Source organism: Ranitomeya variabilis, chromosome 1 (genome assembly GCF_051348905.1).
Source record: "Ranitomeya variabilis isolate aRanVar5 chromosome 1, aRanVar5.hap1, whole genome shotgun sequence".
NCBI lineage: Eukaryota > Metazoa > Chordata > Amphibia > Anura > Dendrobatidae > Ranitomeya > Ranitomeya variabilis.
Window position 1 is genome coordinate 172,851,391 of NC_135232.1, and position 13,340 is coordinate 172,864,730.

Genomic DNA, 13,340 nt, shown 5'->3' on the forward strand with positions numbered 1-13,340 from the left:
CATTAGCAATGAAAATGGGGAATAAATAGCTTAAAAATCATTTTATTATACACTTGATGAAGGCCTACATGGCCGAAACGCGTTGTTTATTTTTATAGCAAAAAATGTTTTAATTGTCTTTTATAAAATTTTGCATTTTACTTAGCCAATAAAATATCATCTGATTCACCATCAGAGATACTTAGTGCTTTAACTATATAACCCTCTTATTCCTAATTGAGTTAACGATCCTCTCAAGGAAGCGCCCTGGAACTTCTTTATTCAAAACAGGAAATTAGTAAGCAACATGTGAAAGAACACTACACTACTTCTGATGTAGAAAAAAAGATAATCAAGAAGGGCCAGATTCATAATTTTAGATTTATTTAAGTCTTTTTTTGGTCTTTTTTACTTGTGTTATTTGCTGAAGGTTTTTGTCCCATATTCATCACAATGGCACATGGGTCATGAATTTTATGCAAAATAAAGCTGTTCTTTATTTTTTTTACCCCGGAAAAAAAGCACATGTTCTGCTAAAATGGTGGAAAACTTACAGTAAAATATCTGGACTGCAGTACATTTATACACAATTGATGAATCAGGTGACACCATCTGGAATCCCCCAACCCAGCCCACAATGGTGAACATAAAAATAAAAACAAACAGGCAAACGCAAATAACATTACCGCAATGTAAAAGAAGAATTAGGATCAAATGAAAAATAGGCTAAAACAACAAAAACTAGACAGAAAAGGCACACAAATCCACAAATGAATTGGGCTCAATTAATAAAAGTGAGAATATTGGGAAGAACCATGATTTATATACCTTTTCAGAAGAAACAAAAATCTATAATACACAAAATATTTTATTGTTTTTTATTGGTTTCTATTTCAAAGTATAATAATACTTATATACTTATTATATAATAATAAAAGAAAGAGAACACTGAGCAGATAAAATATGGAAAGGAAAATTTAGATGGATGGATGGCCTTCCATTGGTATGTCACTCTCTACAAGGAGAAGCTTTACCCCTTAGATCTCAGTCCAGAGCCTCTCACCTAGCCACTGGTGAATGAGCTGCTGAGAGCGGAGCTGCAGTGACTAGCGGTGCCGTCACTGATGCTGCGCTGCCTCACAGCCTGACCTGCGCTGAACACTGGAGTGTGTGAAAATGAAATGGCATTTTCCCACGCTCCAGAGTTCTGTGTAGTACATAACCAAAAATCCAGTCGTGGACTAGCCACCTCAGAAACCAATTGTAAATACACAAACACCACACCAATTGCAGGTGAAAAAGAGGCATAGGCAAATGTATAAAAAATGCATATATACTTTATTTAAACATACATAAAAAACAAAACTAGGAGACTCATAAAATACCAATGGCATACAGAGCAAGACATATTCATTAGCACTGCTGCAAAAAACTGTACCACATTACTGCTGATCGCAATACATATTCAAAATCTGCATTATGACTCATACAGGGGTCTATAAAGGCAGAACATATTGCTAGGCAGAAACTTCTTCACCATATTGAAATACAATCTACGCCTCAATGATATCTTGCCGCACATATAGTGTTTTAATGCAGGCAATAGATAGGGCAATACTCATATTGGTGTCATATATATATAAATTAAAATAGTGGTAACAGAAGAAACAATTGCAGCCAAATATCCTGTTTACTCACATAAGTATGAATCCTGCTCCGAGTGACCATCAGTAACCCCGACAGCGCCGTTTCGCCATAGTGGCTTCCTCAAATAGGGGCCCCTATTTGAGGAAGCCACTATGGCGAAACGGCGCTGTCGGGGTTACTGATGGTCACTCGGAGCAGGATTCATACTTATGTGAGTAAACAGGATATTTGGCTGCAATTGTTTCTTCTGTTACCACTATTTTAATTTATATATATATGACACCAATATGAGTATTGCCCTATCTATTGCCTGCATTAAAACACTATATGTGCGGCAAGATATCATTGAGGCGTAGATTGTATTTCAATATGGTGAAGAAGTTTCTGCCTAGCAATATGTTCTGCCTTTATAGACCCCTGTATGAGTCATAATGCAGATTTTGAATATGTATTGCGATCAGCAGTAATGTGGTACAGTTTTTTGCAGCAGTGCTAATGAATATGTCTTGCTCTGTATGCCATTGGTATTTTATGAGTCTCCTAGTTTTGTTTTTTATGTATGTTTAAATAAAGTATATATGCATTTTTTATACATTTGCCTATGCCTCTTTTTCACCTGCAATTGGTGTGGTGTTTGTGTATTTACAATTAGAGTTCTGTGTAGGTCAGGCTGTGAAGTAGTGCAACATCAGTTATGGCACCGCTAGTCACTGAAGCTGCGCTGGCAGCATCTCCTCATTCACCAGTGGTTTTCAGCCAGGGCGGTCGCATCTTGGCACCGTCCTGGTTGAAAACTGTATATACCCCAGATATGGGTTACGGCATGGAACATAACTACGGACAGGTATATTGGTATGGTATATTGTTGGTCTGTTATTTTTATTTTTATTACAGAAGATCGAGGGCTTCGCATGGGTAAGGAGTAATAATAAAATGGGACAACTGTTTTGTGTTTTATTTCATTAAAAGACTTTATTCTGGCTGTGTCTTTATTTAACATGTAACAACTATAGGATTAGTAATGGATAGGTGTCTTATTGTCACCTCTCCATTACTAAGCCGTGGGCTTGATGTCACCTTACAATACAAAGGTGACATCAACCCCACAACTATTACCCCACTTGCCACTGCTACAGGGCAAGTGGTAAGAGCGAGGCTAAGTGCCAAATTGGCGCATCTTAGAGATGCCCCTTTTCTGGGGTGGCTGAGTGCTGATATTTTTAGCCAGGGAGGGGCCAATATCCATGGCCCCTTTCTAGGCTATTAATATCAGCCCGCAGCTGTCTGCATAGCTTTTGCTGGTTATTAATTCTAGGGGGACCCAACGTCATTTTTATTTTAAGCTCCATGGGTATTACCCCCTTCCCAGGCTATAAACATCTGCCCCCAGTCGCTGGCTTTCCCTCTGTTGGTTGCAAAAACTGCGCTGAAGCCCACTCCCTTTTTTTCCATAAAATAATATTTTATTAATTAAATACATGTCCAGTAATTTGCACACATTGTATTAAATGTATTTGTCACTGACATCTATATATCTACCTATTCTATATGTATTTACTGTATGTAATCCTATATACTATATTTGTGTGTGTGTTTTGAATAATATTTTGTTTTAAAGTGATGTGTAAATGACAGAGAACTGCTGTATGCAAAAGCTCATAAAATCGCATTGCATACGGGTGTCATACGGATACAAAGATGCAAGAAAATCGCATTGCAAATAGATTACACACGGATGACCATACGGAGAACACTCGTGCGACTCTTGGCCGAGAGAATCGGACCGATTTTTAATACGTTAAGTGTGACGCCAGCTATATTGCAAGACTGTTTAAAGGGTCGATAGTGACTTGATGGATTGCGGCTTCCAACAGGTGGTGCTATAGAGATCGAGTCCTCTTTCTCTCTTGCATCTAATGATCAGTAATTCAATGTCAGCGATTCCACTAATTAGTGTTGAAACTTGACTTTATATACAAATGCTTCTCACAAAATTAGAATATCATAAAAAAGTTAATTTAGCTCAGTTCTTCAATACAAAAAGTGAAACTCATATATTATATATAGTCATTACAAACAGAGTGATCTATTTAAAGTGTTTATTTCTGTTAATGTTGATGATTATGGCTTACAGCCAATGAAAACCCAAAAGTCATTATCTCAGTAAATTAGAATAATTAAGAGGAAACACCTGCAAAGGCTTCCTAAGCGTTTAAAAGGGTCCCTTAGTCTGTTTCAGTGGGCTCCACAATCATGGGGTAGACTGCTGACTTGCCAAATGTCCAGAAGGCAGTCAGTGACACACTCCACAAGAAGGGTAAGCCACAAAAGGTCATTGCTAATGAAGCTGGCTGTTCACAGAGTGCTGTATCCAAGCATATTAATGGAAATTTGATTGGAAGGACAATGTGAGGTAGAAAAAGGTGCACAAGTAACCAGGCTAACCACAGCCTTGAAAGGATTGTTATGGAAAGGCCATTCAAAAATTTGGGGGAGATTCACAAGATGTGGACTGCTGCTGGAGTCATTGCTTCAAGAGCCACCACTCACAGACGTATCCAGGACATGGGGAACAAGTGTCCCATTCCTTGTGTCAAGCCACTCATGACCAATAGACAACGCCAGAAGCGTCTTACCTGGGCTATGGAGAAAAAGAACTGGACTGTTGCTCAGTGGTCCAAGGTGTTGTTTTTAGATGAAAGTAAATTTTGCATTTAATTTGAAAATCAAGGTCCCAGAGTCTGTAGGAAGAGTGGAGATGCCCAAAATCCAAGCTGCTTGAGGGCTAGTGTGAAGTTTCCATAATCAGTGATGGTTTGGGGAGCCATGTCATCTGCTGGTGTAGGTCCACTGTGTTTTATCAAAACCAAAGTCCGTGCAGCCATCTACTAGGAAATGTTACAGCACTTCATGCTTCCCTCTGCCGACAAGCTTTTTGGAGATGGAAATTTTATTCTCCAGCAGGCCTTGGCACCTGTCCATACTGCCAAAAGTACCAATACCTGATCGCCTCCATGCCACGCCACATTGATGCAGTAATTGATGCAGAAGGAGCCCCGACCAAGTATTGAGTGCATTTAATGAACATATATTTCAGTAGGCCAAAATTTTGGATTTTAAAATCATTTTTCAAGCTGGTGTTATAAAGTATTCTAATTTACTGAGATAATGGCTTTTGGGTTTTCATTGGCTGTAAGCCATAATCATCAACATTAACAGAAATAAGCACTTGAAATATATCACTCTGTTTGTAGTGACTCTATATAATGTATGAGTTTCACTTTTTGTATTGAAGAACTGAAATAAATTAACTTTTTGATGATATTCTAATTTTGTGAGAAGCACCTGTACATATGTATGTAAATATATATGTGCGTGTGTGTGTGTGTATGTATGTATGTATATATATATATATATATATATATATATATATATATATATATACTGTATATATACATATATATATATATATTGACCCAGAGTGGCCACAGTGTCTGCCCATTCAGACTTATTACAGACAGTTGCGTGATCAGTGAATGTTAACATTTATTTCATAACATTTTTACGAAAAAGTACCAGATTTAGTAGCTCTTTGGAAGCTCAGGCGGTATATGTCCCACATTGTTCTGCCAAGTCTTTATCTCATGTATCCAAAGTTAGTACTTCTGTAGAGTTTATAGATTTTTCTGCCCACATTACCAACAAATAAAAGTAAATACAAATGGCAGATTTAAAAACTGATACTAACCACTCTGACCAGTATGCCTTAGTTTTAGTATGCTTTATCCTCTTCTACAGTTTACAAGCCCAGAAAGCTCTAGCAATTCTGATTGTACTAAAGAGCATATCTTAGCATCATTGTAAGGCCATGTTCACACTTTGCGGTTTTTACCGCGGATCCGCGGCGATTTTGATGCTGCGGGTCCGCAGCAGTTTCCATAGCGTTTACATTAACATGTAAACCCTATGGAAACCGCAAACCGCTGTGCACATGCTGCGGGAAAAAACGCGCAGAAACGCAGCGGTTAAAAACCCGCAGCATGTCACTTCTTTGTGCAGAATCGCAGCGATTCTGCACCCATAGAAATGCATTGAACCGCTTACTTCCCGCATGGGGCTGTGCCCACGTTGCGGGAAGTAAGCGGATAATGTGCGGGTGGTACCCGGGGTGGAGGAGAGGAGACATAAATAGTGTAAAGCATAAATAATGTAAAAAAAAAGAATTAAAATAAAAAATCATGTTATACTCACCTCTCAGCGCTGCCCGCGGCCGTCCGGTCTTCGGTTTGCTGTGCGAGCAGGACCTGTGGTGACGTTGCGGTCACATGACCGTGATGACACCTCGGTCACATGACCGTGACGTCACGAAGGTCCTTCTCGGCACAGCATCTTTGGAACCGGACCGCCGGGTGCAGCGCCCAGGAGATCCGGACATCGGAGGGTGAGTATAACCAATTTTTATTATTTTTATCATTACTATTGATGCTGCATATTGCTGCATATGCAGCATCAATACTACAGGAGTAATCCCACAGCGGAAACCGCGGAACAAACCGCGATAAATCTGCAGGGATAACCACAGCGGTTTTGCCCTGCAGATTTATCAATTCCGCTGCGGGATAAACCTGCAGAGCACACCGCAGAGTGTGAACATGGCCTAAAGGTACAGAAGAAGACAAACATCTAGGACAAAATAGCCAAGCACATACTTAGTTTAAAGAAAGACTCCCATCAAAGTTTTTATCCTCTTAAAGGGAATCTGTCACCCCAAAATTCGCCTATAAGCTAAGGCCACCGGCATCAGGGGCAAATCTACAGCATTCTGTAATGCTGAAGATAAGCCCCCGATGTAACCTGCAAGATAAGAAAAACAAGTTATATAATACTCACCCAGGGGCGGTCCCGCTGCGGTCTGGTCTGATGGGCGTCGCGGTCCGGGTCCGGCGCCTCCCATTTTCATACGATGACGTCCTCTTTTTTTTCTTCCTGCCGCGGCTCCTGCACAGGCGTACTTTGTCTGCCCTGTTGAGGGCAGAGCAAAGTACTGCAGTGCACAGGCGCCGGGATTGGTTACCTCTCTCTATCTTCTCTCCACTGCTCTCTCTTTCCTAGGCTAGGCTTTCAAAGGCTATGATTTGAAAATGGAGGAGCACAGAGCAAGTGTCTCTTCATATGTTTCTTATATCTGTTTATATTGGTGGCCACATTCACATTAACATAAAACCAGGTGAATTTACAAAAATAATACTTTTTCCCAAAATTGGTGTTTATAGACGATAAATGTATGTTTGCTCGGTCTCCAGTGACAACAGAATTGGAGGCTCCACTACAACGACCGCAGCAAGGATGAGTTTGAGTGGAGTAGCAGGTGAGCATGCGTGGTCAGTCAGCCCCAGAGGCCGGTCCATTCAAACTATTCCTCACTGCGGTGATGATGTTAGAAGGAATGGGTTCTTAGGACACCTGTTGTGAATTAGACTTTTTGGCTCCCTCTTGTGGTTACTAGTGATATGACTCTGGGATTGTCTTTCCTCAGTTTAGCACCCACCTGGGTCGTTAGTCCAGGGGTGTTGCTATATAAACTTCCTGGATCCTTAGTCCAGTGCCTGGCATCGTTGTAATCAGATCCTTTCTGTTTGCTCCTGTCTGCTGCTCCTTGTTCGTGCAAAATTAAGCTAAGTCCTGCTTCTTTGTTTTTTGGTTATTTGCTTTGCTTTTATTTTTGTCCAGCTTGTACTAAATGTGATTCCTGACTTTGCTGGAAGCTCTAGGGGGCTGGTGTTCTCCCCCCGGGCCGTTAGACGGTTCGGGGGTTCTTGAATATCCAGCGTGGATATTTTGATAGGGTTTTTGCTGACCATATAAGTCATCTTACTATATTCTGCTATTAGCTAGTGGGCCTCTCTTTGCTAAATACCTAGCTCATTCTTACGTTTGTCTTTTCCTCTTACCTCACCGTTATTATTTGTTGGGGGCTTGTATCCAACTTTTGGGGTCTTTCCTCTGGAGGCAAGAAAGGTCTTTCTTTTCCCTTCTAGGGTTAGTTAGTTCTCCAGCTGGCGCGAGACGTCTAGAACCAACGTAGGCACGTTCCCCGGCTGCTGCTATTTGTGGTGCTAGGATTAGATATATGGTCAGCTCAGTTACCACTGTCCTATGAGCTGGTTTTTTGTGTTTGCAGACTTAGTAATTATTTCTGAGACCCTCTGCCATTGGGGTCATAACAGACACCTATCTTAGTCACTGTGAGGGTCCCAGCTGTGGAGCACTTAACGCTTAGACATATTCATCTAATCCGTGGATAGTTGACAAATGTCAATTGTGAGAAAATCCCTTTAACACTCCAAATTCTAAGACTGTTTTGTGGGAACATGGCTCTAGGCCCCATGATCGTATTTCTGGATTAATAGACCTCTGGGTCGTACATAGCTGTAATAAGACATTTAAAGGTTTATATGGGCCACTTACTGTATCTATGTATGCCTTTTATTTCATACACAGGCTTATAGAGTTTTTCTGTTGGGTTTCATTAAAAATTGTAGCATACTTCTAATAGGAGGAAATCCTGTAATGTGCAGCCCATGATCCACCATATGGCAGTACACATAGTATGGAGCCTCAAGAACTCTGTGTATAAGGTTGAAGGCTATGTTCACATCACATTTTAGCCTCATGTCAGTGGCTCCGTCTGGACTTCTATCTGAAGTCCTGAAAAATGGGATTCAAGCATATCCGTCAACAAGGCCATTGATTTTAATGAAGCAGACGGGGTCACTTGTGCTCTTTCTGAACTAATTTTTGGCAAGATGGCGCAAAAATGTAGATGACCATGTTTTTGGGCCCATCTGAGAAGGTGGATACCACCAAAAATGAGGTCAGACAGAGCACAAAATGGCCTTGTCTGCTAAATTCAAGTCAATAGCCTCGTCAGCAGATACCCCTGAATCCCATTTTTTAAGGGCTTCAGACGGGAGCTCTGACGGAGCCACTGATACATGGCGAAAGCGTGATTTGAACCCGACCTTACATTGTACTAAAGCAATCTGTTCCAAGGTCAGCATTCAACCTGCAGTGAAATATAAAGCGTTTGTGTATTTAGACAAAATCTATTGCTTCAGATTGTAAATTTATTGACCATGTAAGAGGTATACAAAACATGAATGTACATGCGGGTATTTGCTCAGAGACTGTGAGTTTAATTTCCAACTTCAGAAAGAGACTTAATTTACCTCGCTGTGCACAGAAGATTAAGCACAATCAAAGATGATTTTTTTCCCTCCTCGGCGGCTCAGCCTCCACTATAGTGCCAAATGAGAAATCGTAATTTGCCGTTATAAAAAACAGGTGTTGAGTTCTCTGAAATCTCACATTCATTTAAGCTTTCAGATGAAATGTTTTTTTATGAAACAGATATTGTAAGATTCTGCTACTTTTTTTAATAACTCTACGCAAATACGTTTAATATGCAAAGCTTCAATGCTGCTCGGCGTTACCTGTGTGTGTAAATAATCCTTATATATGAAATCTCTTCTCTTTTTAATAGCTTGAGACTATCCAAGCACAGCTGGATTCCCTTACGTGATGTCTTGAAGATGGCTTCCTCCACGGCACTCCTGCCACCTCATTATTTGGTATAGAAGATAGATTGCCAAGCTGTGTTTGTTAAAGGAATCAATGGGCTGCTTCCTGTAAAATTATATGGCTTATCTCCTCTTAGAGGAGCAACATTAGACGAGGGAGATCATTGTGAACAACGCACAGAGTCTAATTGACTTTTCGAGTTGGATTCTGTGAATACTGGGTACATTATACATAATTGTAATAGCGCAGAAGAAAGTAATGATCATTCTATTACCATTTATACTTATACCATTCCCTTAATATACAGTAAAAATTATCCAAAGCAGAAGGATCCAAGGATGGACTGTGAGATTTACACCATATTTTGAAGACCTTTCTTGACGCACATATGCTAGCCATCAAGTGTTATAGGCAATGGTTGTAATGTTATACTGAGATCAATAATGAGAAAGATCTTTATCAATCCTGACCCTCCAAATGGAAAAACTGCAAAGTTTCAGATTTTTAGCACGCGATCTTCAGGTAGATGAACAAGATGGAACCATATGGTCAGTTCCAGAGGACCCAACAGTTTTCAGCCACTCTGGGTAGTGGAGATGCCAGGCGAATAATAGTGTTCTTCCCTTGCCAAAAATACTGGCATACGTTTGCCATTGGAGCCTATACCTGCAGAGATGCCTAGGTCATGGCTACTACTTTTACTGTTTGGGGGACAAGAATCTAGGCTAATCTTTGTAACTAAAGCTTAATCGTTGTATCATTTTTCAACGCCTATGCCTTTGCAAGTTTTTTGCTCGCTGTCAGTGTATGGAAAGATTGTCTACATTCAGAAACTTTACATCTTGGAACCAGCATGCAAACACTTTTTCAATAGAGAAGCCATAGCTTCCACATATAAATGATTAAATGCCATCAGTTTTTCATATGAGGGAAATATGGCAAATGTGCTCATCAACTAAGCAGATTTTAACAGATTAACGTAATCTTCGTTAAGATCAAGTATCAATGCAAGGCTGAATTTAGATGTTCGTTTCCCACTGTCCTCATATGAACCGATCGGTGGTCTACTGACCCAAACTAGCAGCCTTGTATTTGCTGATGAGGATAATAGTTCAGGTCAGGAGACCGCACAGTCAGTCCGAGCATTGTTGTCCGTATAAATGAAATGTGGATGTCTTATATTGTCAGGCATTGAAACCGTTGCTCAAAGCTCGAAAGCAGGAAACATTTCCGGCATCTGAATGTAAACAAGCAGAGTTCCATTCTGTGCACAGGTCTTTAAAATAGTGCAGAGCTGCTACACAAAGCACTTTTTGTTATACAAAAAAATAGGAAAACTTTTATTTTCAAAATAATGGAAACTAGATATTTTATGGAAAGGGCTTTCTTTCAATGCTCTGCATTACAATAAAAAATAATCTACTAGAGGGGTGATCCTTTCAAAGAAAACACAGACACAATCTCACAGTTAAGGAGTGGTCTTATAACGGAATTGAAATTTCACAGTACAGTAGATGTAAAAGTTTGTACAATGAACGCAATTAAGAATCTGTCACCAGGATTTCACCCCCCAAACTATATCCACATCTTTCACAGACAAGTCCGGCAATATCTTTACATGGGCAGTCCGTTCCTCTGTTACTGAGCAATGAGCATGCAAATGAGGTGTTTTTGGCACACAGAAGCACTCCTCAAGCCTCTGTCACACCAGCTCTTATCACCGCAGCACTTCCTTCTATTTGACTAACCGCTTCTGTGCTATGTGACTTCAAACTAGGAGCTGTCAGTCAAGGAGGAGAAAGCAGCGCTGGTCAGCGAATAGAGCTGGAGTGACAGAGGCTTGAGAAGTGCTTCCACGCACCGAAAGGACTTAAGCCTCATTCCATGTCGTCAAACGCTGATTTCTCAGGAACAGGTGAACAGACTGGCTATAAAAATTGTTTGCTGGACTTGTCTTTGAAAGAACTAAATGTGCATATAAAGCATATAAATAGTTTTGGGGGGTGAAATCCAGCTAACATTCATTTTAATCATTTATTGACTTTTCTGTTTGGAGAATTAGATAACTTGTTGCTCTGTTGTAAACATGAATTATTTTTAGTTTAGAGAGCAATAATGTATGATAAGTGATTAATGTCGGACTGTAGAAAGTGATTTATTTTTCCAAGTAACATTCCACCAATTACAACTTCATTCCAATACTTAGTGTTTGTGCTACATATACACTTTGACCATTTTCTGCAAGTTAACTCTTTAGACATGACAGTTATAATGAAACCTACAGGCCATAGCATGTCCTTGTTCTTGTGACTGTTGCTGGATTTACAGAACATTACTTTGTAACGCATTTGTTATTGTTGTTCACACACAAAGCATAAAATGTTGATATGACATCTCCAATGATCTTCCCTTAGGGCTTGTGTTGCAAAATAAAGTGACAATTTGGAATAATAGAAAATCTTAGCTAAGCGTGAATGTTCTTGTACTTTTCATCTGTTTTTTTTTATGCTTTATGGATACAAATCAACGGGCAAAAATTGATGACTCACTATTCACTAAAAAGCCCGCTGAGTAATGGCAACATTAATAAATGGACATTTAAATTGGTGGCCACAGTAATAGCTTGAATTTTCTTTTGGTAATTTGCTGTTTCAGACCCAGAAATGTGAAGAAATTAATATGAATTATGTATATAGAGTCATGGCCGAAAATGTTGGCACCCTTGAAATTGTTCCTGAAACTGAAGTATTTTTCTCAGAAAATTCTTGCAATTACAAATGTTTTGTTGTACACATGTTTATTTACTTTGTGTATATTGGAACAATCCAGAAAACAGAGAAAAACAGGCAAATTAGACATAATTTCACACACGACCCCCAAAATCGGCCTGACAAAATTTTTTACCCCCAAATTAATATTTGGTTGCACACCCTTTGGAATAAATAACTGCAATCAATCGCTTCCTATAACCATCAGCAAGCTTCTTACGCCTCTTAACTGGAATTTTGGACCACTTTTCTTTTGCAAACTGCTCCAAGTCTCTCATATTTGAAGGCGCCTTCTCCCAACAGCAATTTTAATACCTCTCCACAGGTGATCAATGGAATTTTGACACGGACTCATTGTTGGCCACTTCAGAACTCTCTAGTGCTTTGTTTCCATCCATTTCTGGGTGCTTCTTGAAGTATGTTTTGGGGTCATTGTCCTGCTGGAAGCACTATGAGCTAGAATGCAAATCCAGCCTTCTGACGCTGGGTACTAAATTGTGACCCAAAATCCTTTGCCAATCTTCAGATTTCATGACTGCCACACATACGAGGCACCTAGTGCCAGAGGCAGCAAAAAAAAAAAAAAAAAAAATCTTTGAAACTTCACAAAATTTGCCTGTAATTACTGTGTGTTTTTCATTGTAGGCCTCATTCAATTTCAGTAAACAGTCGAATTATGTACTTTACCAAAATGCTCTATCTTGGTCTCATCTGTCCACAAGACTCTTTCCCAGTAGGGTTTTGGCTTACTCACTTATATTTTGGCAAACTTCAGTCTAGTTTTTTTTATTTCTCTGTGTCAGCAGCAGTGGACTCCTCCTGCGTCTTGTGCCATAGCGTTTCATTTCACTCAAATGTCGACAGATAGTTTGCGCTGACACTGACGCTCCCGGTGCCTGCAGGACAGCGTGAATTTGTTTGGAACTTGATTGTAGCTATTTATCCACCTTTCAAACTACCCTGCATTTCAACCTTTCATCAGTTTTTCTTTGCTGTCCATGTCCAGCTAGATTAACTACAGTGGCATGGAATGTAAACTTGATTGTGTTGTGCACATTGGACAAAGGAACATCAAGATGTCTGGAGATGGACTTGTAACCTTGAGACTGTTGATATTTTTACACACTTTTGGTTCTCAAGTCTTCAGACAGTTCTCTTCTTCTTTTTCTGTCCTCCATGCTTAGTGTTGCACACACAATGCAAAGATTGAGTCAACTAATCCCCTTTTTATCCGGTTTCAGTTGTGATTTTCTTATTTGCCAACACTTGTTACTTGCCACAGATGAGTTTATAATTTTTTTATTATTATTATTTATATAGCACCATTAATTCCATGGTGCTGTACATGAGAAGGGGTTACATCAA

General features: G+C 39.7%; 1 protein-coding gene across 1 annotated transcript in view; it reads left to right on the forward strand.

The window, feature by feature from the left end:
* COMMD10 (COMM domain containing 10) overlaps positions 1 to 11,665 on the forward strand; it is a 433,041-nt gene extending 421,376 nt beyond the window's left edge. Inside the window, exon 7 of the mRNA XM_077290707.1 lies at positions 9,170 to 11,665. Within this exon, the coding sequence (XP_077146822.1) occupies positions 9,170 to 9,208 (39 nt within the window). The 3' untranslated portion in view covers positions 9,209 to 11,665. The remainder of the gene's footprint in view (positions 1 to 9,169) is intronic.
* Positions 11,666 to 13,340: the final 1,675 nt, after the last annotated feature.